Source organism: Pelodiscus sinensis, chromosome 3 (assembly GCF_052426305.1).
Source record: "Pelodiscus sinensis isolate ZL-2025 chromosome 3, ASM5242630v1, whole genome shotgun sequence".
Lineage (NCBI taxonomy): Eukaryota > Metazoa > Chordata > Testudines > Trionychidae > Pelodiscus > Pelodiscus sinensis.
The window spans coordinates 35946946-35973377 of record NC_143054.1 but is presented as its reverse complement, the minus strand read 5'-3'; the positions used below and the strand labels follow the sequence as shown (position 1 = coordinate 35973377).

General features: G+C 39.4%; 1 protein-coding gene across 1 annotated transcript in view; it reads left to right on the top strand.

Annotated features, from left to right (window-relative positions):
- SNTG2 (syntrophin gamma 2) overlaps positions 1 to 26432 on the top strand; it is a 262480-nt gene that overhangs the window by 152701 nt on the left and 83347 nt on the right. The window contains exons 10-11 of the mRNA XM_089776922.1: positions 3354 to 3483; positions 9839 to 9877. Of these exons, the coding sequence (XP_089633048.1) occupies positions 3354 to 3483; positions 9839 to 9877 (169 nt within the window). The remainder of the gene's footprint in view (positions 1 to 3353; positions 3484 to 9838; positions 9878 to 26432) is intronic.

The window sequence follows — 26432 nt, the reverse complement described above, 5'->3', positions numbered from 1 at the left end:
TTAAGTGGTTTTAAACTATTAGCTAGTGGTGTTATATAATTGAAAAAAATCATTTTAAAATAAAAACTATTTTATTTACATTAATGTGACACATGATGTTTCTATAAAATAATATTTGGGTTCTGATATAGTCATGGCATATCCAGAATTAGCCATCACAAAGAAGCATCTTTGGTCATTACCAAGAATTATGAAGTGATGCAAAATTCAGATAACCAAAAATCAGCAAATTTTAAACATTTATGGAGAGAAGTAAAACAAATGCCTTACTAGAAAGGTCTCTAGGAACTCCCATTCTAGTTCTGTCATAATCCATACAGATAGAAAAAAAATCAGTCTAAAGCTACATACACTAATAGAACCAACCTCCTAGATGATGTTATAAGCAAAAGAAGAATGAACATCCGATCAAAAATAAAAAATCAAAACACAGCAAAGAAAACTGGCTTGAAAACTGAAGGAGGTCCCAGATTGATCTACGTCTGTTTGTCTATTTGCAATTGTGTAGTAGGAAACTTTAAATAGAGGAGAAAGCTAGTGTTAGACATGCATTCAGGTTTTGCGGAAAAACTTGCCAGCTGTCTACACTGGCCACTTGAATTTCCGCAAGAACACTGACTTCCTACTGTCTGAAATCAGTGCTTCTTGCGGAAATAATATGCTGCTCCCATTCAGGCAAAAGTCCTTTTGTGCAAAGTTTTTGCACAAAAGGGCCAGTGTAGACAGCTCAGATTTGTTTTGCGCAAAAAAAGCCCCGACTGCGAAAATGGCGATCGGGGCTTTTTTGCACAAAAGCACGTCTAGATTGGCACGGACGCTTTTCCGCAAAAAGTGCTTTTGCGAAAAAGCGTCTGTGCCAATCTAGACACTCTTTTCCACAAATGCTTTTAACGGAAAACCTTTCCGTTAAAAGCATTTGCGGAAAATCATGCCAGTCTAGACGTAGCCCTAGAGTAAATCAAAAGGACATAACTATTTCAAAAGCACCAGACATCAGCTTCAAAATATTGTGATGCCTTCTACTGAGATACCTGGCCATCAGAAGAGTGGGAATTCAGACCTTTCCCTGAAAGCTGGTTTCCTAGTGACAACTAAGTCTCACTACAAGTGAGCCTCTCTCAGAATATCTTTATGGTTGTTGGCCCTTGAAATCTAGGGAACACAAGTAGCTGAAGTGTCCACTTCGTATCTCATTAATACAACCTTATTTGAGAAAAATTAATTAGGGATATAAATATTCGTACCTCCGATTATGTTCTCCCTGGCCTTCTCTTTCTTTATCTCCTGTCTAATAATAATATTCCGTTCTTTTATAGAGTTTTATTCAGTAGTTCTCAAATTCCTGTACAAATGGAGATAAGTATCATTATGTCCATTTTAAAAATGTGAAAACTGAGCTATAGTATGGTGATGTTACCTGCCCAGCAAATGAGTGTTAGAATAGACAATACTATTCTGGTCTCCTAAATCCCTGTCTAGTGTTCTATTCATTAGGCCACACTTCCTCTAACTAATTTTATCAAAAGAATTGTACTGTACTTATTAAATAATTTTAAAGCCGAAAGCACATTTCCCTCCCTCCTTTTCACTTTGATTTCTTCTCTGGCTCTTCCTTCCCTAACCATGTTATATATTCTTTACTGTTCAAGTTACTTTGTGTCTGACAAGAGTATTAGTTGTCAAGATGGAAGCTCTAATCATTCCCAACTTAGCAAAAGCATTAGCTTTTAACATTGAAGAAATGCAAAATATCTGGCAGCAATCACTTATTAATTTCACAGAGAGAGTAGATAGCCTTTGGGAACAGCTTGAGGGTAGAGAACAGCTAGTGGCTACAGCACAGGGCTCAAACATTACTGTACAGAAATGCTTGCATTCATTAGAAAATAAAGTTATGATCTTGGAGAAAATAATAAAGATAATGAAAACAGTAATGGACACAATAAGATAAGGATAATTGGACTGTCCAAGGGAATGGAAAGCCAAGATCTTGTGGTTTTTTTTTCTGGCTCTAAATACTTGATATGCAGGAAAAAGGGAACAGATTCAAAATAAAAACAAGACTTGGGTAGTTTGCAAAGGATGGCATGGCATTGTTGAACACTGTAACACAGAGAGCTGCAGCAATTAAAATGAAAAATATTAAATACTAGAGACAAATGTTTCCATCTTCCAAGATTTTTCCCCACATCTGCAGCACTTCTAAAGTTTCCTCATACAACTTATGTGAAGCAGAAATATGGTCTTTCACATTCAGTTTAACTTACCCTAATGCACAGACATAAAAGATTAGACTCTCTTATCCTGATCCTGCTGACAGAACTAAAGAAGAAATGCTAGGATGCTACAGTGTTTGACATGTTAGAGATGTGTGGATATTTGACCTCTCTGAGCCAATGATGTTACTGTGAACTGAAATCTTTAGTGATATTATGTAGTACGAGCCTTTCAAATTCTGAAGATCTTCACCTCTTCTATTGGGCAGCATAAATTACAGGTCTCTCAATTATATCATTTCCATGTGATTTATATGGTGATTGTTCCTTTCTGGTCAAGAATAATTGGTCATGTCAAAGTAAGTAAAATTCCATAAGTTGTCTCATCTATTGAAATGAAGATTTCCATGTTCCATTTTATCTTTAGTTTGAGTCAAATGAGTTTTGTGAGTTGTTGTAGTGATTTAAAGTGAGAGTACAAAGTCCTTATATGTCTAGTTAATGTCACAAGGTCTGAGTGTAAAACAGTGGTGCACAGTCTATCAACCAAATAGCTAATTTGTTCTTGAACATAATCTTATAGGTAGAAAAGATTTGGAGATATTTAGTCTAGTCTACATTTTCAGTGGTGATTAGTGATTTGGGTTGCCTTAATTTTTGGGTGTCCATATTGACATCATCTGAAGGAATTAAAAGAGTTTGGAGTTTCATATACATTCTATGAGCTTGAAAGAATGATTGCTTGGGTTTTTTAAAAACCTTAAGCACTTCAAGAAATAGAAGTATTTTCTCTGTGACTCGTAGAAAGTTTTTAGGGTATCAAACATCTCAATTGCAAGAGGCTGTCCATTTGTTTACTTAGATCTAATTGATGCATCCATAATTAAATATTTTAAGTTTAGTTATTTACATATAATCAAACAGTAAATGATTAATCAAAATATATAAACATTGATAAAGATAAACCATTTGCTGTGTCTGTTTCCTGATACTACAAGTTATTATGCCCCTTTTCTGTTGTTTTCTCTCTATAAATATGAAAAATTAAACTTATAAAAATTCTAAAGATCAATTGAAGATTGAGAACTGTAGGATTGTTTATGAAAACTTTGTTATGTGTATTTCTTTGTGCTGCAGATCTAATGCATTTGAAGTGCTGGCACTCGATGGAGTTAGTACTGGAATACTTCAGTTTTATACAGCGCAGGAAAGTGCTGACTGGCTGAGAGCATTAGCAACTAACATCAGTGATTTGACACTTCAAAATGTATGTTACTTTCTGCATAATTTCCTGCATTTGCTATATTTAGCTTATTTTTAATTTTCTAAGCATAGTATAATAATTCATATATAAGTTATAAAGGGGAAGAAAAGAAATGGTAGTAACTTAAACATTAACTTGAAGACACCAAGACAACGTAAACATATTATTTAATAAAGTTTATAGCCTCAAGATGAATTTATTGCTTTCAAAAAAATTGTGTGGGTCCCAGTCACAACTGACTTTCTCTTGATTTCATTGGGTTTGGAGTGAGGACTAAACATATTCTTTTAAAATTCTTGCAGTTAAAATATGCTTGAAATCTGGTTTCAGAAGTTTGCATTATTTGTTTTGGATGTATGTGAAGGGAAAATTTGTAAAGCAGTGTAGTTTAGGACTGGTTTATATAGTTTTTCTACTGCTATGATTAATTTAGAATTACAGTCCCCTAGTCTGGTCACAGTTGTACCACTATGTAGGTGTTTGTATTGGAATTAAGAGATTGCTGTAAAGTTAAAAGTAATGTTTGTAATGATGGGGCTTGTGGCTTCAATCCTATGGAACACACATACCAGAGATCAGGGTTTCTGCCCTGCAACAGGGTGTTGTGGCTTTTCCCCCATAGGAAGAATCTGAAGCTCTGAGCTCTGCCAGAGGGCAGAAGGCCAACTTTTCCCTCCCCCCCACAAGTCTGTTAGGCAGAGAAGGGGGAGTATTGTGGGTTCTAGAAGCTGTGCTTTAACTGACAAAAAAAAATCAACATATGGTTTCAGAGCTGCGGTTTGGCCATCTGACTACATAGTATAATAATTTAGATCTCTACCAATTTTCTGTTACTGATCACCAGGGTAACAGTAGTACATCTAATGTGCATCTACATTTCCATTCCTCTTTGAGAAAGGCAGCGGTCAAATTTCCTTAACATAGTGTTTCAGACCTACAGTCTGAGGAACAGCTCAACAAGCCTGAAAAGTAAGCATTGCTATGTTTGGAAGTCTTCACTGATTGTAAGTACATACAGGGGAGTGATAGAAAGTTCAACCAAATAAGGTCAGTTTAGATGCCAGACTGATGCCACAAGCCAATACTCATATTGGCAATTCCAGCACAGGTCTTTCATCACAATCTGGAACTTTTGCTAGTGGCAAAGCAGTGGCCTACATCATGGACAGATTTTCAGCAGTCTGACTGTCATGGAAGATGGGGAAGTAATCTTTGGGTGAAGAGGAAGTTGGCTCTTGTCTAGCCAAAGGAGGGCACCATGGAATGACAGTGTACCTGGAGAGAAATGCTACCTACCTATAACATGTATCGGCATTGTTCTGAAGTAACTCTGCAGACAGTTCTGAGAGGAAAGATGGATAGGAGGGGCATGAGAGAGGAACTAGAGTCAAGGTGGGGAAGAACAGGATATGGAGGAGGAGAATAACATGCATTGAACTCTTTCAGCTCTCCTAATTACAGGTTAAACCTCCCTGGTCCAGCACCCTCTCAGAGTAGGGTTGCCAGGTGTCCGGTATTGTACCGGACAGTCCAGTATTTGCGTGCTCTGTCCGGTAAAAAAAAATCAGAAATTATCAGACATGTGCAATGTCCGGTGTTTTCTGATTTTTCTGGCTGCACACCGGACGGAAGCCTGGTGGTGGGGGGAGCGGATGGGAGTCGCAGCTGGGAGGCGGGGCCGCGATTGCTGCCCAGAGCCCTCAGTCGGTTGAGTGTGAGGAGGAGGGGAAGCTTCCTCCTCGCTTGTGCATTGCTGGGAGCCTGCATGGGACAGGCAGCAAGTGCCCAGGTCAGTCCCACTCCCCGCCGGCCAATTTGCTCACCCCCCCCTTCCCAGCCAGCTGGTTCTCCCCCACTTCTCCTCCTGATCTTCCCCAGCCACTCCCTGCACCCTCCCCAGCTCTGCTTTCTGTCAGCCCGTTCCTCTTCCTGATCTCCCCTGGCCAGCACTGCTGCACCTCTCCCCGACCCTGCCAGCTCTGCTTCCTGCCCCCCCTTCCTCCCGGCCCCCCCTTCTTCCTGGCCAGCACCACTGCACTCCCCTCCCCCACCAGCTGTGCTTCCCGCTGGTCCATTCCTCTTCCTGATCTCCCCGGCCAGCGCTGCTGCACCCCCCCCCCCCCCCCGCGCCAGCTGTGCTTCCCACCCCCTTTTCCTCCCGGCCACCCTCGTGGCCTCCAATCCTCCCCAGCTGTGCTTCCCGCCCCCCCTTACACCCATCCAGCCCCACCCCTCCCAGCCTGTTCTCCCTCCCTCGATATCCTGCGGCCAGCCCCGTTTTGCCCGACCCCCCCCCACGACCAGACCTGCTCCCAATCTCCTCCGGCCAGCCCTGTTCCCCCCGTTTGCTGTTTCCAGGCCCCCCCCCTTCCTGGCCAGCACTACTCCCATCCTGGCCGGTCCTTATCCCCCCCGCCATACGCCCATGAAGCGTGTCCCGTTTTTTTTTAATGACTACCTGGTAACACCCCCTCTCCCTTTTTTTTCCTCCACCAACATTTTTTCCCGCTGTTTTTTTTGTTTTGTTTCTTTTTTGCGGCGGGGCGGGGGGTGTTCAGTATTTTTCTTTCAGCCATCTGGTAACCCTATCTCAGAGTGTATCATTAAAGGATCTCCTGTATGCTGAGTTGAGTCCACCACCTTGTATGCCAGATGCTGCTGCTGCTATATCCTCTAAGCCACTCCAGAACCCACCCTGCCTTCAGCAGGTCCCTAATCCTGCTTTCCTAATATGGGAGCCAGCTCCATCCCTGGGGCAGCCTGTGTTGGCTGCCCAGCTGCCCCAGGTTGGGAGGGGGAGAGGGGAAGGGACTCGAGCCACCAACCTGCAGCTGGAGAGTTTTTGGGAGGGAATTCTATAGAATAGCTCACAGTTAACCAGAAAATTGTAGGACTGGAAGGGACCTTAAGAGGTCATTTTGTCCGTCCCCTGCATTCCCTCCATAGCATACAGTTAGTCATCTATTAAATCAACTGCAATTTGTGTTAACTCTTAATTGCTATTAAACCAAACACAGCATAGAACATCATGATTATGGTGACATCAACTCACCAGTGCTGCATTTCCTGGAGCCACCCCTGTAACTGGTGTATTACCCTTAGTTACCTGTTTTTTGTTCTACTTGTCTTCATGCCCCATGTCCCTTCCAGCCCAGGGTGCCCTTTTCTCATAGTATTGTCCCATAGCTGTGCATATGGACTTCCAGGCAACTGCAATCCCTATACGCACCTTGCCTTAGTGACTCACTTCTGGTAGTTATCTAGCCCCTGCCTTAGGGCAAATTGCAGTCTGAAATGGCCACTCATCATTGGCAAGGAGGTATGGACCTGCTGCCTTCTCCTGCCCTGGATGCCTCCCTGCAGCTCTAATATTCCACCAGCCCCTGTATCAGTCCTGTAGCCTGGGAGCAGGGTTGTGTCAGTCAGAGCTCCCCAGCACTGCTGTGTGTCTGTAGCTTCCCAGATAGTCAGGTCCCTCCTGTTGCACAGCTGGAGCCTGGGTGAGCTCTTCTGAGCATTGAAGCCTTTTATAGGGCCCAGTCTGGCCCTGGTTTGCTGACTGCTCCTAGCCCTAATTGGCCAGGGCTGTATAGGCCTCTTCTTGCTTATCTGTAACCCCTCTCCCTGCTGGAGTGGGCTACAGCATACCTGATGACTCCTATAGTTAAGGATGTCTGTGTTTTTACTATAGAGGTCCATTTTCAAATACAGTACAAGCTGTGATATCCGGCACGCATGGGGATTAGAGCGTTCCAGTTATCTACAAATTCCATTTATCTGAGGGTCCCACCAATCTAGGAAAAAACAATTGACAATAATAGTAAAACTCAAGTTTTTAATATTGGTAGTTTTGTAGTGTAAGGCAGTTGGTCTCACATTTCTATTTTGAGTTAAGATGATTAGTACTTCTTAAATAAAAAATTGTTAAGCCAATCATGGTAAACCAAGCCAGGCCTGTGTGACAGTATTGTGGCCTGGCAATTTATATGTGTGTGCATATAAAGTAAGGTAAAACTCCCACTGAACAGATAACATTTCATGTTTCCAGTATTTATGCGCAAGTGTGCCTAGCAAAGGAAAGTGAAATTTCAGTTATAATAGGCAGAGAATTATGGAATATGATCCATGAAAAGGCATAGGAGCCGAGGAATCTTTCTTTCATGTTCACACTAATTAGGATGAATGTGGATTAAGACATGTCCTTGAAAAAATTCCTGACAACTTCTATAATCCATAAAAATTGCACACAACATGGATTTCACCTTATGTACTACAAAGCATTCTGCTTCTGTCTAGCAAATTGTAGAACATGAGAATAGAGAATAAGAAGCTTCCCCACCTATTCTCCCCCCCAAAAAAAATTCTCCCCCCAAAAGTTGAAGGATTGCAAAAAAAGGAGGATTATAGAAGGATTATAAAAAAGGAAACATTGAGCTCATTTATTTCATTTTATTAAAGTGGACACATTTAGTCAAACTACTCATTATAGTTATATTCAACAGCTATTATTTTACTATATTTCAACTCTAGTGCCCCTCAAATAAAACTGTGTACAGCCATATAGCATATGATGGGATTTCTTTGCTTCCTCGCCTTCTTTTTTATAAACATATGCTTTTTCATAACAGAAAAAAGTACATTAAAAATAGAGGTTGCAAAAGGAAACACTCAGAAGTCAGGAAATCACAAAGTCAAGGTTGCACACACAATCCTGAGCTTTCTCCATTTGAATATACTAGAATAGTATAAGTAATTATATTATCACTTATTTTTCTCCAGGTTCCCTGTTTCACTGCATTCTTTGAGCAGTGAACAAATCTAGGGTTCATAGAATCATTCCTTATTATTTGTACTAATTGCAAGGTAGGCCATAAATACTACATATTACTGATCCATGGCCAGGAGCACATTCCAATTGCTATGTCATTAAATTACAAAAATATCTTTCTTCCTTCTCAGTCTGTCAGAGAATTAGTGTGATTAGTTTATAGGAGTCTTATAGCGATGGCAGTGAACTGAGGTCCAGGAGACTGGATTCTGTTACTAAAACTTCTACAGTCTTCGGCTACGTCTACACTGGCCCCTTTTCCGGAAGGGGCATGTAAATTTCACTAGTCGTCATAGGGAAATCCGCGGGGGATTTAAATATCCCCCGCGGCATTTAAATAAAAATGTCCGCCGCTTTTTTCCGGCTTTTAAAAAAGCCGGAAAAGAGCGTCTAGACTGGCCCCGATCCTCCGGAAAAGGGCACTTTTTCCGGAGGATCGGGGCCAGTCTAGACGCTCTTTTCCGGCTTTTTTAAAAGCCGGAAAAAAGCGGCGGACATTTTTATTTAAATGCCGCGGGGGATATTTAAATCCCCCGCGGATTTCCCTATGACGACTAGTGAAATTTACATGCCCCTTCCGGAAAAGGGGCCAGTGTAGACGTAGCCGAAGACTGTAGAAGTTTTAGTAACAGAATCCAGTCTCCTGGACCTCAGTTCACTGCCATCGCTATAAGACTCCTTATAAAGTGCCCTTTTCCGGAGGCTCTTATTCCTACTTCAAAGTAAGAATAAGAGCCTCCGGAAAAGGGCACTTTTTCCGGAGGATCGGGGCCAGTCTAGACGCTCTTTTCCGGCTTTTTTAAAAGCCGGAAAAAAGCGGCGGACATTTTTATTTAAATGCCGCGGGGGATATTTAAATCCCCCGCGGATTTCCCTACGACGACTAGTGAAATTTACATGCCCCTTCCGGAAAAGGGGCCAGTGTAGACGTAGCCTTCATGTACAATTTTGGATTAGACACTTAAAGTCTCTGTATATTTAAGTTCTGTTTCTGCAGCACAGTAGTCATAATATTTCACTCTTAAGCTATTAAGAGTGTCTGAGAAACATAGAAAAGTGTGAAACAACAAAAATCCATATTTGGTGCAGTCCATTAAATGTTGTACAGAAGGAGAGATGTGATGCTTTACATTAAACAATGAACTAAAGAGAAATAGCGAACAACTGCATTCATCTCTCTGCCCTATTCAGATTGTTCACTCAGGCAAACCATTGAAGTGCATTTTTTACTTCAAAGTGCTTAAACACTTGATTGAATTACGGTTCAAGTGTGAAGATAATATGTAATTAAAAGAATGTATTGTAATGCAGTCACATGAAATGGCAGCACTAAATTTGTATAGGTAACAATTTTATTGGTTACTGACTTTTGAGGGCTTCATTTTACAGTCTTAATTTTCTTTTAATGTATTTTTGAAGGAAAACCTATATAAATGTGTATTGAGTAAGCCATTGATAATGAAATATGTCAGATCATAGCATCAGTAAATTCATCACTCTGACAATTGTTTGATCTCTGGTTTTCTGTAGATGAAAATGGCAAATAAATGCTGCTCTCTGTCAGATCAGGTAAGATTGTTTTATCCATAAATATTTACCATTAAATCTCTAAACTCTCTAAAAATTGCTGGAAAAAAAATCTGCCTCCCTGCACTTGCTTTAGGATGCAAAAAGTTTATACCTATAGGCAGATATGTCCGATTGCACATTCTAAATATATGTTTTCTTTAGGCAAAACAGATTTTAGAGTTTTAAATGTCTGACAACATAAAAGAAGCTCATTAATACTAGTTACACTAGTAACTGAAAAATCTATTGCAGATGAATCAACTTTGTACATTTGAAAGTAAGAACAAATATAATAGTAAAAAATAAGGATTCTACATCACAAATGAACTATGTTAACAGATTTTGAAAAATATAATTTTCCTACAAAATTGTCATATTTAGCAAAAGAATTACATTCTCTTTTATAAAAAACAGTGAAATTTTAGTTATATAATGAGGAATCAGAAGTGGGTTCTAGCCAATGAAAGTTTATGTCCAGATAAATTTGTTAGTCATTAATGTGCCACAAGACTCCTCATAGTTTTTGTTGAAATAAACTAACTTGACTAACTCCTCTGAATTTGGTAACATGACCCATCATTGCAGCAAGCTGCTATTAAATCCTGGCTGGGAAATGGGAAGAGACCACTTATTGTCTTTATGGGTTTTCCGATTGGTGATGTGAGAATTAGCATGAAAGTGATGGTCATAAATTGAACTGTACTAAAATGAAAGGCTACTTCAAGACATGCCCAACAAGGAAAATTAGAGAACACCCCTATTGATCACCTACAGCCCCAGCTTAAACGCTTCTAGTGCATCATTGACAATCTACAACCTATTCTGGAAGACGATCCCTCACTCTCACAGACCAAGGGAGACAGGCCAATCCTCGCCTACAGACAGCCCCCCCCAAACATGAAGCAAATACTTACCAATAGCCACACACCTCCCCACAGAGGCACTTACCCAGGAACCTACCCTGCAACAAACCCCATTGCCAACTCTGTCCCCACATCTATACAAACGAAACCAACATAGGATCTGACCACATAAGCCGCAACATCAGGGGCTCATACAACTGCACATCCGCTAATGTGATATTTGCCAGCAATGCCCCTCTGCCATGTATAATTGGCCAAATAGGACAGTCTCTGTGCCACCAGGATAAATGGACACAAATCAGATATCAGGAATGGCAACACACATGAACCCGTAGGGAAACATATTAACCTCCCTGGACATTCAATAATGGATTTAACAGAAGCTATTCTCCTACAAAAGAATCTTATCACTTCATTACAGAGGGAGACATCTGAACTCGAGTTCTTTTATAAGTTCAACATTATCAAATCAAGCTTCAGTAAAGATCTTACCTGTTAATGCACTGCAAAGGCAATTTCCTCACATTTTATATTCATTTTTCCAAATCACATGCTATGAATGGAACACATCCAGCCTGACTTAATTATCTTCATTAGCACTGGTCTTATAATTGATAAGTGACTTCTTTCACTGTTATATATATCCTGAATTCTGTAATTTGCACTCCAAATCATCTGATGAAGTACATTTTACCCACAAAAGCTCCCCCTCTGCAGACATCAATGAGATCTAGGATTTCCACACATGACAAGGAAGGGTCTCTCTTTTTCTGCCCTTGGGCAGGGGCTTCAGAGCTGGCTGCTGGCTTGCTAGCAGCCTTGGGGAGATCTGGGGTCAGCCATTGTTGCACAAACTGCTTCTGCAGTGTGGCACAGGGCTGGAAGGGCCTGTGTTGTGCCTCCAGAAGTTTCCCGTGTGGCTTCAGCTTTAAATGCTGCAGGGGAAGGGAAACAATAGAGTTTTGAGGGATGTGGACAGAGAATCCACCAGGGCATCAGTGAGAAGCCCCGGAGACCAATTATTTTGAAATGACCACAACTGCGCCATCCACACACACCCTATTTTTAAAAAGCTATGTTGAAATAAGCATTTTTCCTTGTGAAATGAGGGTTTGTTATTCCAGAATAAGAAGCCTGTTATTTCAAAATAATTTTGAAATAATGGGCTTGCTGTTTGGATGCTCACCTTCTTATTTTGAAATAACACTGTAGTGTAAACGTGTCCTAAGGTGCCACAGGATGTTAGTTGTTTTTATAGGTTTCTTATGTAATTAGAAAACTCACACATTAGTTCATCATTTACTTAGTTTGTTTGTAAAATCTTGTAGTGTGGTTTATAAAAACGTTTAGGTGGTTTTCCAAATGTCTAACCCACTAGCAATTTTTGTATGTAGGAAACCACTTTGCTTAGAGGATGACCAATGTTATACAGAATTAAATGACCAGAGAACTATTAAAGAATGTTAAGTGCAATAGTGAATGATCCCAAAAGTTACATCTAGAACAAAATGAATGAAGGTTCCATTGAAACTTTAATTTCTCATGTTGTTCTTCCTCATCAAAGAGCTTAAGAAGAAGAAAATAATTAAAAATAGCAAAAAAAACCCCCAAAACATGTAAATTAGATGGCAGCTTCAAGATTACCTCTTGATTACTGATATTTTAGAAAATACTGACAGGGAGGAATACATATATTAAAACTCTTTTTTGAAGTATTGCTATTTATTTAAAGTAATAACCAATAAGGAAGTTTCACTGAAGGAGCATTTGCAGGATTTGCTGCAAATACTCTAGTTCAAGATATTAAGAGGATAAGGACAATGGGGCAGAGTTCAGGATGAAATTTTTTCTTAGCTCTTGACTTTTGATTTACGGCCGTCATTTCCATGCTAAACATAAAACCTGAGTTTTGCTAGTGGCTGATTTCTTAATGTTAAAGATGCATTAGTATGAATGTAATGCACATAACTTTGTTTTTCCACAGAACCATTTGTCTCTGCAATAATTGATAGAGCAATGATGTTTCCATTCAAGATGCAAACAAATTATAAGAAACTCAATCAGAATATTAATTTCAGGAACAGCAAAAGCAAAGCTATCCCTATAAATGATTTTGCTGGAGAAGGTTGTGTCTAAAAAGGGAAAATAAAAGAAATATGAAATAGAATTTGTCAAGATACAGTGAATAAAAGGAAAAATAATATGAACTTTGAAATGTCCTGTGAAATTCTGCCCTAAAGAAATGTTTAACCAAATATAAAACTCTTGTGCATGTTTCACCAAGGAATATGGTTATTTGGAATTTATAAAAGAAACTTTTTATTAATAAATGAAAATGATGGGAAGAATAGAATTTGATATTCTTAATATTAATGGAGCCTTTTAGTGCTAAAACTACATGATGTGTGGTTACTTAATGCATCTGACTGTAAAGGGGAATTAAATTTATAGAGCAGCTGACAAAAAATATTTGAGAAACTGAAGGAGATTTAAAAATCTACCTTGATATGAATTTGGAGAAGGATACATGTGTATTTTAATGCTTGGAAATACAAAAATAAGACTGAAGCTTTCGGGGGAGGGAGGGTGTTATTTGTATGCTTTGAACATGGGAATTCCTGCACAGTTAGGCAGAGCCTGAGTTTCATGTATATTTCATTCTGGAAATTGCACTTTTCATCGTAAACTTGAATTCCCCTCCCCCCAGCTTAATTTATTCTATTATCATCTGAGGAGGTTTTCCTGCCAGTGTAGGTTCTCCACCTCCCAACAAGTGATATTTCTGTTGATGGAAGAAGCCTTCTTGTTGACATAGATCTGCCTACACCGGAGGTTAGGTCAGTTGTACTTCACATCTTCATTGTGACCTTCACTTTGCATTGGAACCTTAAATAAGACATTGCATCTGTATTGAAAACCAGCCTTATTTTAATGAAATCAGTTTATTCTAAACACTATGTTCATGCTAAGATGGGAAACAGCTAAGACAGGGCTGTGATGTTGTGATGTTTTTGGGCTTGGGCTTCTAGCGGGCCATCTAAGGGTATATCTACATTGCATTCCTCTTTCGAGAGAGGAATGCAAATGCAGGAAAGCAAAATTGCAAATGAAGCACAAATTTGAATTTCCCATGCTTCATTTGCATAATTGCATCCGGTCGCTCTTTCGAAATACCCTCTTTCGAGAAAAAAAAATGCCATGTAAACACGGTTATTTTGAAAGAAACTCCTTCTTTACCATTAAATCTCGTTTTTTAAGGAGAAAGGGTTATTTCGAAAGAAGGGGTATTTCTTGAAATAACCACATCTAAACAGCATTTTTTATCTCAAAATAGGGTATTTTGAAAAAGCGGCCAGCCGCGATTATACAAATGAAGTGTGGGAAATTCAAATCCACGCTTCATTTGCAATTATGGTCGGCTGCATTTGCATTCCTCTCTCGAAAGAGGAAAGCAATGTAGACATACCCTCAGAGGACTTTGTAGAAGCTCATGGTTTTATGGACAGTCAGTTGAAATGGGTAACAGAATAAAGTAGATCTTTTTACTAGCATCTTAGGTACTAATGAGTTGCTGAACACCATGCAGCGCCAGATGTAACTGTATGTTATATGAACGTTGATTTTCAAAATGATAGTGTTAAATATTGGAGGGAAGGAATGATGTACCTTTAAGTGATGAGCTTCCCAGACAGAGAATCTAAGTAGGGCGATTCAGAAGCTCCTGATGTTATGCTGTACAGCCAGATAGAATCCATTGCAGAATAGGAGCACTGAGTGATCACTGAATGACACCATGGCTAACAATAAGAAAGCCATCAAGGACTATTGACTCTGATAATTTATCAATTAAGGTTGCTACCTGGCTACTTTTTAATGCTAGTGACTTGCTGGTCACTGATGATAACGTGCTTTTTTTTAAAAAAAAAAACCCTGGCACCAATGATCTCTCTGTAAACTGAGTTCATGAATGCTGGCATCTGTACAGGGATTTTGCAATTACTGGCATGCTCATGCCACATGACTGAGGGGGGAGAATAAACAACACCACATCCAGGTCTGCTCTGCATGCCAGGCTCTCAACCTGCCTGCCAACTCCTGTTGGTGCCAAAGACTGGGAAGCAGGATGAATCTGATGTTTGCTAGCAGAAAGGGATAAGAGGAAGGGAGGACAGGGACTCCAAGAGGAGAAAATAGGGATTCTCCCTCCAGAGGTAAGGCTTCTGTGAGGGAGTCATGGAAAGATAAGCAAGAAAGAGGCTCTGAACTGCCCTTAGCCTTCTCTCATCCCACATGCACCACTGCTTGCATGAACTGCTTTTAATGTGTCTCAGAGGAGGCAGCCCTACTCTCAGCTACAGACAGCCCACTAAAGCAAAGAACAGTTCATACAGAATCTTGGCTCAGGAAGTTTTCATAGACAAATTGGCTAGAGATTATTTTTAAGGGGAAGTGCTCTCTGTGAATGGTGGCCAGCCTCTGCCACATACAAAAAAGACTAATCTAAGGAGACATGGCCTAAGGATAGGGCCAATCCTGGGCCTAACAGTTTACACATGTGGAGTTGCATTCAAGGTTTTTTGGTTTCTCACACATCTATTACTCTCTAGTAATAGTGAGTGAAGTGTCTGTGGTGAAGAAATTCCTTAGCTAAGTCTGTTTCTGCTTTTCTGCCACGTTGTCACTTAAAAGTTTTGGTAGAAGGCAGAGCTCCCACAGCTCAGCAAACACTGGGAGAATGTGCGTACACAAGTAAGGCTTCATGAGGGATGAGCACTAATTCCAGGATATAAAGCAGCTGAACTGTGGGATCTCACTGATCAAGAAGTGTGTCAGACTTGAAGTCTGCCCCTGGGAACATGCTTGAGAGCTAGGAACTGTAACCAGAAATTTTTCACGTTATACCCCTGGGCTTCCTGCTGTCCCTCTCCTAGTTGGCTCCCCTATATATGCCTCTCACTGCAGCTCCCCCTATCTGTAGCAGGTCTTGAGGCTGTTTCTAAGTGAACTCTGTCAGCAGAGCAGAGGGGACACGGGCTGCTGGAGCCAAAGTGAGACCAGGCTGGCCGCAAGGAAGAAACTCTGGTGCAGGAACTGTCCCCAAGCCAGTGGCAAGAAGGAGCAATGCTGGCCACCTCACTGCCTACTCAGTCGCAGCACTGCTCGGGTTTGATCCCACAGTCCTCTCTAACCAGTTATGGCAAATGGACTTGCAATCCAACCCAAGTGGGCAATGGGATGGCCAATGCTCTTTCTCTTTGCTGCTGTCATTGGGAAGGCACAGCACTCATGGCTTTGTGCTCTTTTCGCTGCTGTTCACAATGTGTAATGTGCATATGTCTATGGGCACCAATGCCACTCACTACCCAGACACAGGGGACTCAGATTCATGTGGGATTAACTGTGAGGGCCAAAAGAATTAAGGGTGGTCTTTCACTGTCTGACATTAAAACAATAATATTTTGGTCCATTTATTTTCCCACTGAGGCTGTGGTTTACTCAGTTTCTTGGCAAACAACAAAAGTGTCCAGTCAAATAGTGAATATTTATTGCTCAAACTCAAGAAAACACAAAAAATTAAAATAAGCACGTGTACTGAAACTGAAATACCAGGAGCGAGAGAGGGGTTTTTAAATTAAACTCCAGGGTCGACACAAGAACAAAAGGATCTGAAGTGGACATCAGTAAGTTTGCGCTTAAAATTAGACAAAGATTTCTAACCATCAGAGATGTGATATTCTGGAAAAGTTTTCCAGGGGAAGCAGTATGGGCAAAAAACCTAACTTGCTTCAAAACTAAGCTTAAAAAGTTTATTGAAGGAGTCTTAGGATGAAACTGCCTACAATGGACTGTGACTGCCAATATCAAAGATCCCCAATGGGTGGTGATGGGACGCTCAGAAGAACTCTGAGTTACTATAAAGAATTCTTCCCTAGGCATCTGCCTGTTTTCCCTACACGCTGTGGTCTAATTGCTCACCATATTTGAAATCAGGAAGGAATTTTTCCCAGACTGGCAAAAACCTTGTTTAGTTTTGTTTTTTGCCTTCCTCTGCAGCATGGGTCACTTGCAGATTTAAACTAATGTAAATGGTAGTTTCTTTGTAAAGTGATGTATTTAAAATAAGATTTAAAGGCTTCCATGACTTAGTCAGAGATTATAGGTGCATTACAGGAGAGACTGGCTGAGATTCTGTAGCCCGTTCTGTGCAGGAAGTCAGACAAGATGATTATGATGGTCTTTTTTGATCTTAATGTCTATGAAACAGAGCGATTTGCAAAATAAATAACATTAAAATCTATTAAGATCTTTCTCCTTTTGGAGGCAAAATACCAATCTCTTATTTTCATTAACAATTGTCCTTTGATTAAAGGAAAGGATTGATTTTACTCTCAGTCTTGATGTATGATGTCCTGTTTTTAACAGATAGACAAGACAAAAGATGGAGGAGAAACTTACAGATTTTTGTTTATATTTAATGGCTGCTCAGTTAGAAAATGACGCATTGTTTGGCATATTGACCATGACACCTGTTGCTTTGTTCTAGTTCACATTCCAGTTGGAGACATCATTTGGTAGGGTCTTTTCTCCTTACATAGGACAAAGATGTGACCCTCTCATCTTATTGTGCTAATGCAGTGTAGTTGATTTTCAAAATTCAGTGAAAAGTCAAGAGATTAAGAGATAAGAGGAAAGAAGAGGAACAGAAGGTAATGCAAAAGAAAAGGAAGAACAAGATCTTATATGCATTTTTGATGCTGGCAATTAGGTATTCCACTGACGGGACTTCCAGTCATGATGTCATGAGGATTTCCATGGTTAATTCCCCAAGAAGGCAAAAAAAAAAAAAAGTCTTAAGTTATTGTGACGTTGTGAATTTTTACATTTAAGCTTACAATTAGGCTATATTTTTGGTCCTAGCCATCACAACAAAACTGTCTGGTGGTTTCCGAAGAGGGATAATTGAGTGAAGTTGTAACATATACTGTACATAGTTTTGTTGGACATATAGGATATTTAAAACTGTGATTGTCCAAACATTATCGCCTTCTGATTCAGCTGGATATAATTTATCATACTGTTACGGAAGCTGGAATGCACTTGAGTGAATTATCAGGAGGCAGTAAGATTTGTTACTCAATTTCCAAAGAGACACACATCATTGGATCACTGCATATTTGTTATGAAACATTAAATTAGATAGTTTTCTGTACACAGAATCATCTGTAGGGAATTATATAGGCTGATGGGAATTACTGTCCTGCCATATCACTTGCAAGTGTAAAATTGTACAGTTTCCACATTAATAGAGCAGTATTGATCAAGTGTTAATCCAGTATTTATCATTTTAGTTTGTGCTGTAAAGCACATTTAAGGCATTTTCCCTAATAGCTATATTTTGCAGTTTGATTGTATTTTCCAGTTTTTGAAGTAAATTGGTGTAATATAAATGGTGCCCAATTGTAACCAATCAGGGTATGATTCACCCCACTGCATCTACATGTGTCACACGTCATGATGCTTATACCTTTCTCTCATTTTTCATGAGTCTGCTTGCCCAATCCATCCAATGGCTTGTCTAGGTAGCAATCTGTAGGGATACAGAGATCTAGAACCTGGAGTTGTGGGAATTAGGGTGACCAGTGACATCACATCACAACTGTGTATCCAGATGAAGTAGCACTCAACAATTACTGGTGGGTTAGACACTGTAGTAAGTGTTGCCCAAACTGGCCAGAGTGCCAGAACCCTGCAGCAGTATGATTGGTCTACATCAACTATTTTAAACAGGAAGTTCCCCCAAAGAGCTGTCTGAGCAGCAATATAGACTATGTCTTTTTCTGCTACATACCTCATCTTTTGCCTTCTGTCTGTGAAGTTAGGCAAAAGATATGGTGATACACACATATCACATTCATACTGTAATTGAAGGTAGCCAGTAGATGTGGTGAAGATTATGTCTGACTCACAGGTGGCTTAAGCTGGCCAGGTGTCAGCTTCCTGGAGATTGACCACAAGGCTTACAGCTATCCCTAAAGTCTCTTAGATCCACAGGAGGGCTACCGCCTCTGATTCAATCCCAGGTTTCACATACTGTTACATCCCTTCCAGGAGGAGATGATCTTCCTGGCCGCTTGTCAGTTAATTATATAATTTCCAGGGTCTTTGCCTTAAAAGGTCACATATGCTAAACTGCCTTTGGTTGGGTATTTCTCATTCACACCTTACATTTCCTCCACAGGTTACATACATATTCATAAGCATACATTAAGCAATGTGATTTCTAGGTGAAATCCAGCCTCATGGCCTTAACTAACAAGAAACCGGCCATACATTGTATTGTTTGACATACTAAAGAGGGAGGGAGAGGAGGAGTGCTTGCATGAGATGAGTGATGCCCGTTACATGGAGTCGCATAAAAGTTAATTCTTTTCCACAGTATGCATGTGTGGTCTTTTATAAAATCGAAATGAAGAGTGAATTTTGCTTTCTACTTCTATGTCTCTCTTTATCAAGTTGGGGATGAGGAAATTTCCATTTTCTCTACTGTGGAGGAGTAGGCAATCTGTGCCTTTGGTTAGTCAGAAGGAGAACAGTTTTTTAGGTTTCTTTATGCTGTTTAATATTGGTAAGGAGATACATCATTCTAAGAAAAATAACATAACCAATTTTGTCGTGCCTACTCAGTTTGAATAGTGTCTCACTTCACAAGTTATCATACTGATTTCAAATAAGAAAGTTATCACTCTACCTGAGTAAGGATAGCAGAATCTGATGTCAAGTAACATGCAAGACACAGTTAGAATAAGAGATCAACAATCACAGACAATTAAATAGATTATTACCATACTCTGCTGAGATACTAACCACAAGCTGGGGGGAGAGAGAGAGCATTAATGATCAGGATAAAGAGAGCAAAAACAAACCTAAGTTATATAGATAATATGAAAGAACATTAAGACTCAATCTGAAAAATTAATTCTGAGTTCTGGTGGAAAGTACACCACAGCATGACTTGCATGAGAATTAAATATCAAACACACAATGGCTGGGACTGTAAGGTATTAGCAAGGGAATATATTAGAAGAAAATATAGAGGAGAAAATATAGAGGAGAAAAATAAGAGATAAAAGGTTGAGACAGTCTTTGTCAAAACAAAGGATATTTATAATTTATTTCAAAAACATTTTCTATGGATTCAACTGAACAAAAAGAGGTTAAAGAGGAGATACATACTTAGACTCTGAGAATCAGAATCTTGATTTGCTGGTATGCAACTTACATGTTCTCCAGAATATGATAGACGGGCTTAATCATGAAAACTGGGGAAAAGGATTTCCCATTATTGAAAGCAGAAGGAAATGTTCACTAAACAGTAAGAGAAGGAAATAAGTCTTCAAAGGAAACTTTTAACAGCATTAAAATGCAACAGTATTTATTGGACTTGTGTGTTGTTCATACTGGCCCTGATTTGGTGTCATACTCTGACCGCTTTTCACTGTTTCTCTAGTATTAAGCAGCCCAACACTAATCAGATTCATTCCACGTAAGTTTTCCCATGCATAGGGTGAATTTGGGTTTATAGAAGCTAATATAGCTAATCCTATACTACCACTTCCATTAGTACACAGGGTATTGCTGGGAATCCCTTGCATCCTGGTAATGACCAATGGTCATGAGGCTGGTAGCAGCAAGTACACAGTTGTTTCTCAAACGTGCCATGAAGTAAAGCCACACCAAGATAAGCAAAGTGTTGTATTTGACTACTCCATAGTTGCTGATGAAAATCTGGCCCTGAATATGCTAATATTATTGATATAATGATACATTTATTTAATTTTACAGAAATATTATGATATTATGGAGAGTGATCAAGTTACGTGATATTATCCTGCTTGACTGTCATATGCGCTTATGTGATATTATCCTGCTTGACTGTTCCACAAAATCCTACCTTCCTACCTTGATGGTGTGGGGGTGAACAGCACAGTATTGTAGAGTGTATCATCTGGCAGGTAGCTATTGCAAGTCACAACACAAGAACTCTATCATCTGATTTGTACATCAATATTTATATTGAAATCAGAAAATCAGTAAAAGTGGATGTTATTGGGATATTTGAAACAAGAACAAAAGATCTCATTACACTGTGAAAAAGTGAAGGGTAAGTATTCCTAGGAAGATCATTCAACAATAGAGCAAGGACTAGAGGTGTTGGATTAATTGTCAGGAAAGAAAGCATTCCAAGGATAATCTGCTGCGACAGCATATCATGCAGTTCTCATGCTTCAGAAGGCAAATGATGAAAATTATTCAGGTGTATGTTCCCACGCAGCAAGCAGCAGATGAAGAAATGGAACATTTTTACAAAGTGGCGGAGGAGGCAATGTAGAAAAGATCCACCTACACAATCACCCAAGGAGATTTCAATACAGTAAAGGAAAGTGAGAAGGAAAAGTATATGGGAAAATTTGCAAAAGGTGTTAGAAATGACTTCAAAGCATGACTGGTTGCATTCAAAGAGACAAAGCATCTTTACATAATGAATATGATATTTCAAAAAGAACATCAGAAGTGGACAGGAAAAAGCCTGGATGAAGTCACATCAAATCAATTAGATTATATACTGATGGATACCAAAGAAGTCTTCAATAATATAGCAACAATAGGAGAACAAATCATTTACACAGGTTCAGAGTATCATATGTTGCACTTAAAACCATATGTTGCCAATGACTTCAAAGATGGAGTCAAGAGAAGCAGAATCTGAAGCAAAATGGCATTTCAACAAATATGGCATTTACACTGGGAGTGAAATGGATCTTGAGTAGGAGGTCAATAAGGACATCGATTAAGAGTATGAAGAATTTACCTCATGTTTAATCTCAGCAGCTAAGAAGGCAAAGGCATCAAAAACTATGGGATGTGTAAGGAAATTGTGAATCTGATGAGGAGGGCATGCATATGAAATTAAAAGGGAAAAGGAGTGAAGAAAACAAAACACCGTGTAAAGAAATTCACATGAAGATCAAAGAAGACTGTGAAAACTCTAATAAGAAGAAACAGAGAGGCAGCCAAAAAAATTGAAATTTGAAGACAGCAGAAAGAGATGTTAGGCTGAAATAGGTTATCTCAGCAGCACTGAAAGATGAAACCATTGAAAGGATATCGGAAAGGATCAAGATGAATGAATATGTATAAAATTTTACAATAATCTCTATTTCTCACATGTCAATGTCCAGCATATCCATCAAGCCAGCAGGCTACAGAAGAAGTTCCCAAAATCCTGTGGGAAGAAATCACTGTGCAGTTTGTAACATTAAGAAAGGGAAGTGCCTGGAAGTGAATGATAGTTGATGGAATAGTTTAAAGCAGGTGAAGATTCTCTCTTCGAAGTACAATGTTTCACAGTTTACATCAATAGCAAGCATGTTACAGAGGCATGGAAGAAATAAAAAACAATACTATTGATAAAAAAGCAAAACAAAATAATCGAACAACTGTCAACCACTCACTCTCTTCTCACAAGTGTACAAGGTCATACTCAAGTGTACCCGTGACATATTCAATTGGATTTAAGACAGTCTTGAAATGAACGAATGTTTCTGCTCAGGATATTGACAATTGATATGTATGTGATTAGTAATCACTGTCTACTATAATCCAATTAAACAGTTTGTCTAAGTTATCATGACTGTTTTCAGAGGTGCATTATATGCTGCATGAAGTAGTATTTCCTTTTGTGATCTCTTACTTAGTTTAATCTAATGTTCCCTTATTTCATACTATGAATGCTAAAAGGAAAGATTTGATTAACTCTGTAATTTTGATTTTTTTCAACTGAAGTCACGTTTTTTCAAACTAAATACTCGTAGGGTATGTCTACACTAGCCCCCTAATTCGAGCTAGGGAGGCTAATGAGGGCGACCGAAATTGCAAATGAAGCACAGGATTTAAATATCCTGCACTTCATTATCATGTTCCCGGGTGGTCGCCATTTTTGGAAATTGACTAGCCCAGAATAACTGCCCGTGTCCACACATGGCAGTGAAATGGGAGTTCAAAGTAAAGCCCTAACTTGAATTAGCTGTTATTCCTCCTGGAATGAGGTATAACAGCTAATTCGAATTAAGGGATTTACTTTGAACTCCCGTTTCATTGCCGCTTGTAGACGTGGGCAGGTATTCCGGGCTAGTCAATTCCCATCTTAGACTGGAGAAGCCTTTGTTTTGGATCATTCTGTAACAGAAAACTGTTTATCCAGTGACTAGTATATCTACTATATTGTATCCACTGACCTGGGTCAGTCTATAAATATGGGCTACCTGAAGAGTGTGTGTGTGTACATGCTTCATTTAACTCATTGCTATAGGCTGGGGCTGAGGATGAGGGTTTTGTTTACAGGCTGTCCTGGGGACAGAGGACTACCTCAAGTCATGCTCTCTGCAGCAGCTTGAGGGCTAGGTGAGAAGCACCTGTCCATGGCTGTTGCAGTTCCAGTGGGCATAGCTGGGAGAGGGATGCATGTCACCTGCCTGGAGCCTGTCCAGGTTCATCTGTTCCCTGTGCTCCCCAGCCAGAGTGATGAATGCAGCAAACTGTGAACTTTCCCCTCATTCTCAATGAAGGAGAACAGCCAAGTTATAATAAGAGGAAGCGGTATACAGAAATTGGTGGTTCTGGCTCTTTCCGTTTAGGAGGAGTTCTTGAACAAATGGATGGACAGGTAGACAGACAGATGGACAACCTTTCTCAAATATATATTAAATATATGTGCCTTATCTCATAGTGTAGATGTGCCCTGATGGTATTTTGATCACAGGTCCCAGTTTGAGAACTTTAAAGTCACTGGAAGTATCCTAATTTACATAAGGCTATAACTTACCTTCCAGGTTTACCACATGATATTTTTAATTCTTTTATGTGAAATGACATAAGTCAGCAAAGCAATATTTTCACTTGTAGTTTGAACCACATAAAATTACTTTTTTTCCCAGGAACTGTTGACACAGTGAAGTTAAATAATTGCTGCGGGGTTTATTTTATTTTATTTTATTTTATTTTATTTTATTTTAATGACAATTGAAAGACACTCCATCATTTTCTGGCATGTCCAGGGAACCGTTATCTAGCACAGGAACCTAAACATTTCTTTTTCTTCAATGTCAAGTACACTTTCAGAATTACAGTCGCCTTTTGATCTTGCAATATTCTTGTATTTGGATTTACACTTGGTGATTTTTCTTTTCTTGGAGCTGCAGCTCTGCAGTAGTTGGTTTGTACATACATTGCCATACAGATAAATCTTAGATGTCATAACTAGTCAAGGGACCTAACAGCTTCAACCGGCCCCTAGACAAAGGGAGACAGCTCCGTGCTCCCAGAAGGTATGTGGCCTCTGGTGGGAGGAGCAAAACCAGGAGCTGTGCTCCTTAGTGCTCCCAGGACTGCAATGCACCGCCATGCTCTCACTGCTCCCAGGACCGCAGTGCATCCACCCCACCTTCAGCACTATCTAGAGCACACACTGCCATGCCCTTTGCCTCCATAGGCAGCCCTAAGAGATGCCCAGAGCATGCTGCTCAGTGTTCCAATGTCAATTTAAAGGACCCAGGGCTGTGGGTACCACTTCATTAGCAGTGACAGTAGCCAGGAGCCCCAGATGCTTTTGGAATGCTAGGCCCTGGGGCAAGAGTTCCCTTTGCCTCCCTCCCCCCCCCCCCACCTCTTTAGTGGGCCTGTTACTAATAATTCTTTATCATTTTAAGCTGTTAATTTTGTGGACCATTTCAAACAAGTAAACTGGGCACTGTGGAATATTTGCTGCAATCCCGTGTATTTTAAATGTATTTGAGGAATTGTGATGAGTTTATTTTTCTATAAACTTTGACAGAGTAGAGTCATTAATCCACCTTGTGATAACACATCTGTTTGCTTCCATTATAAATTAAATGGATGATGTTTGAGTTCAGAAATAATTCAGCTAACAAAAGGACCACATTTTCAAATGGCCTCAGCCTGCCCTTTATGGCCTCTTCTAGCAAAATGTCACCACATGCCTGAACATAAGAAAATTAATAGTCCCTGTGATGTACAAGTTCGGTTGAAATTCTCAGTGCATATTTTCATAATTTTGATTGAATTCAAATGAGTTTTTCCCTGCTTTTTGAGCAAAAATGTATCCAAATTGCTCTTTGTTGTGTGTGCCAACATTTTGAGTGAAAATCAGTTGCGGAAGTGAAATTGTAAGATTGTATGACATAATTTAGTTATCTACTGATCAGCACTGTAAATCAGGCATGGTGATTAGATGTCCAAATTCTTATACTGTACATGACAAACATAACTTTATTCTCTGATGCTGTAAAGACTTGTGCAAGCAGAATTTCATCATTTAAATACTATAAACAGATTGTTTATTAGAAGGAATTAGAAAACCAGTTCAAGTTAAATTAAAACTGCCCTGAAAATGTACTGGAAATTTAAACTGAACTAGATGAAATCTTTTTTTGGGAAATTCAAAGTCCAGTTAACTACTGTTTCAGTATATTTTTTTCTTTTCATAGTACCTATGCATTTCTCTGTGCTGCATATGGAATTGAAATCAGAATGACCATCATACCATGAGACTTCAACCCAAAGTTTGCAGATACTTGAGAGTTCTGGGTATGTCATGTAGAAGGATGTATTCAAACGAAACATTTTGACATTGATCATTGCAGTAATATGGAATAACAATACAAGCACTAATTCGGCAAAAATACATAAGGACCTCTTCAGCAAAGTACAGTGAATGTTAAGCCTGTGCTTAAAAATAAAATATATGATTGCATGTTTTACTAAATAGGAAAGGGATTTCTTAAGTGCTAGATTTGGAGCCATAATACTTTACAGTTCTATGACATCTTGCATTCAAATATTTTAAAACACTTTACAAATAGTAAAGATACAAGTCCTCACAACAACTCTCTGTGCTCCATTTTATAGACTGGAAACTGTGCCACATGTGATATCTGCATTGCAAACAAAACAAAAAACAAAATAAAAAAAAAGCATGTGTCTACCCTTGGATGGACACATTTTAAATAACTATCTTGGTATAAAATCTTACTGGAGATAAGGCACAGGTGCATTTTAACTTTAATGCAACCTGTCAAGGCCAAAACTATGTCTTCACTTGGATTTACTTTGACTAGCTGCATTGAAGTATAAAGTAATGTCTTGTCTCTGCTGAAAGTTTATATCCAGATGACTTCATCAATGTAAACATGCGTCTATTTTTTTGCACCAAAGATATAACCATAAAGAGGGTAAGTGTCTTATCCAAGTTTTCATACATGTACTATGTGGAGAACCAGAAAGAGAATATCAGTCTTCTAACTTCTTTGTCTGAACCTTAAACAAAAATAACCTCTTTATCTTGATCAACTGTTTCATAGGAGAAGAACATGTATAGAACCTTACCAAATTCACAGCCATGAAAAATGCATCATGCACCATGAAATCTGGACACACACGTACACACACACACATACCTACATCATGAAATCTGGTCTTTTGTGTGCTATACTGTACAGACATCACAGGGAAGACCAGCATTTCTCAAAGGTCTGTCACAAAAGGGGAGTTGCAAGGATCTAACTGAGCAATTTTAGGGGGGTCAGTCATTGCTACCCTTACTTCTGTGCTCTCTT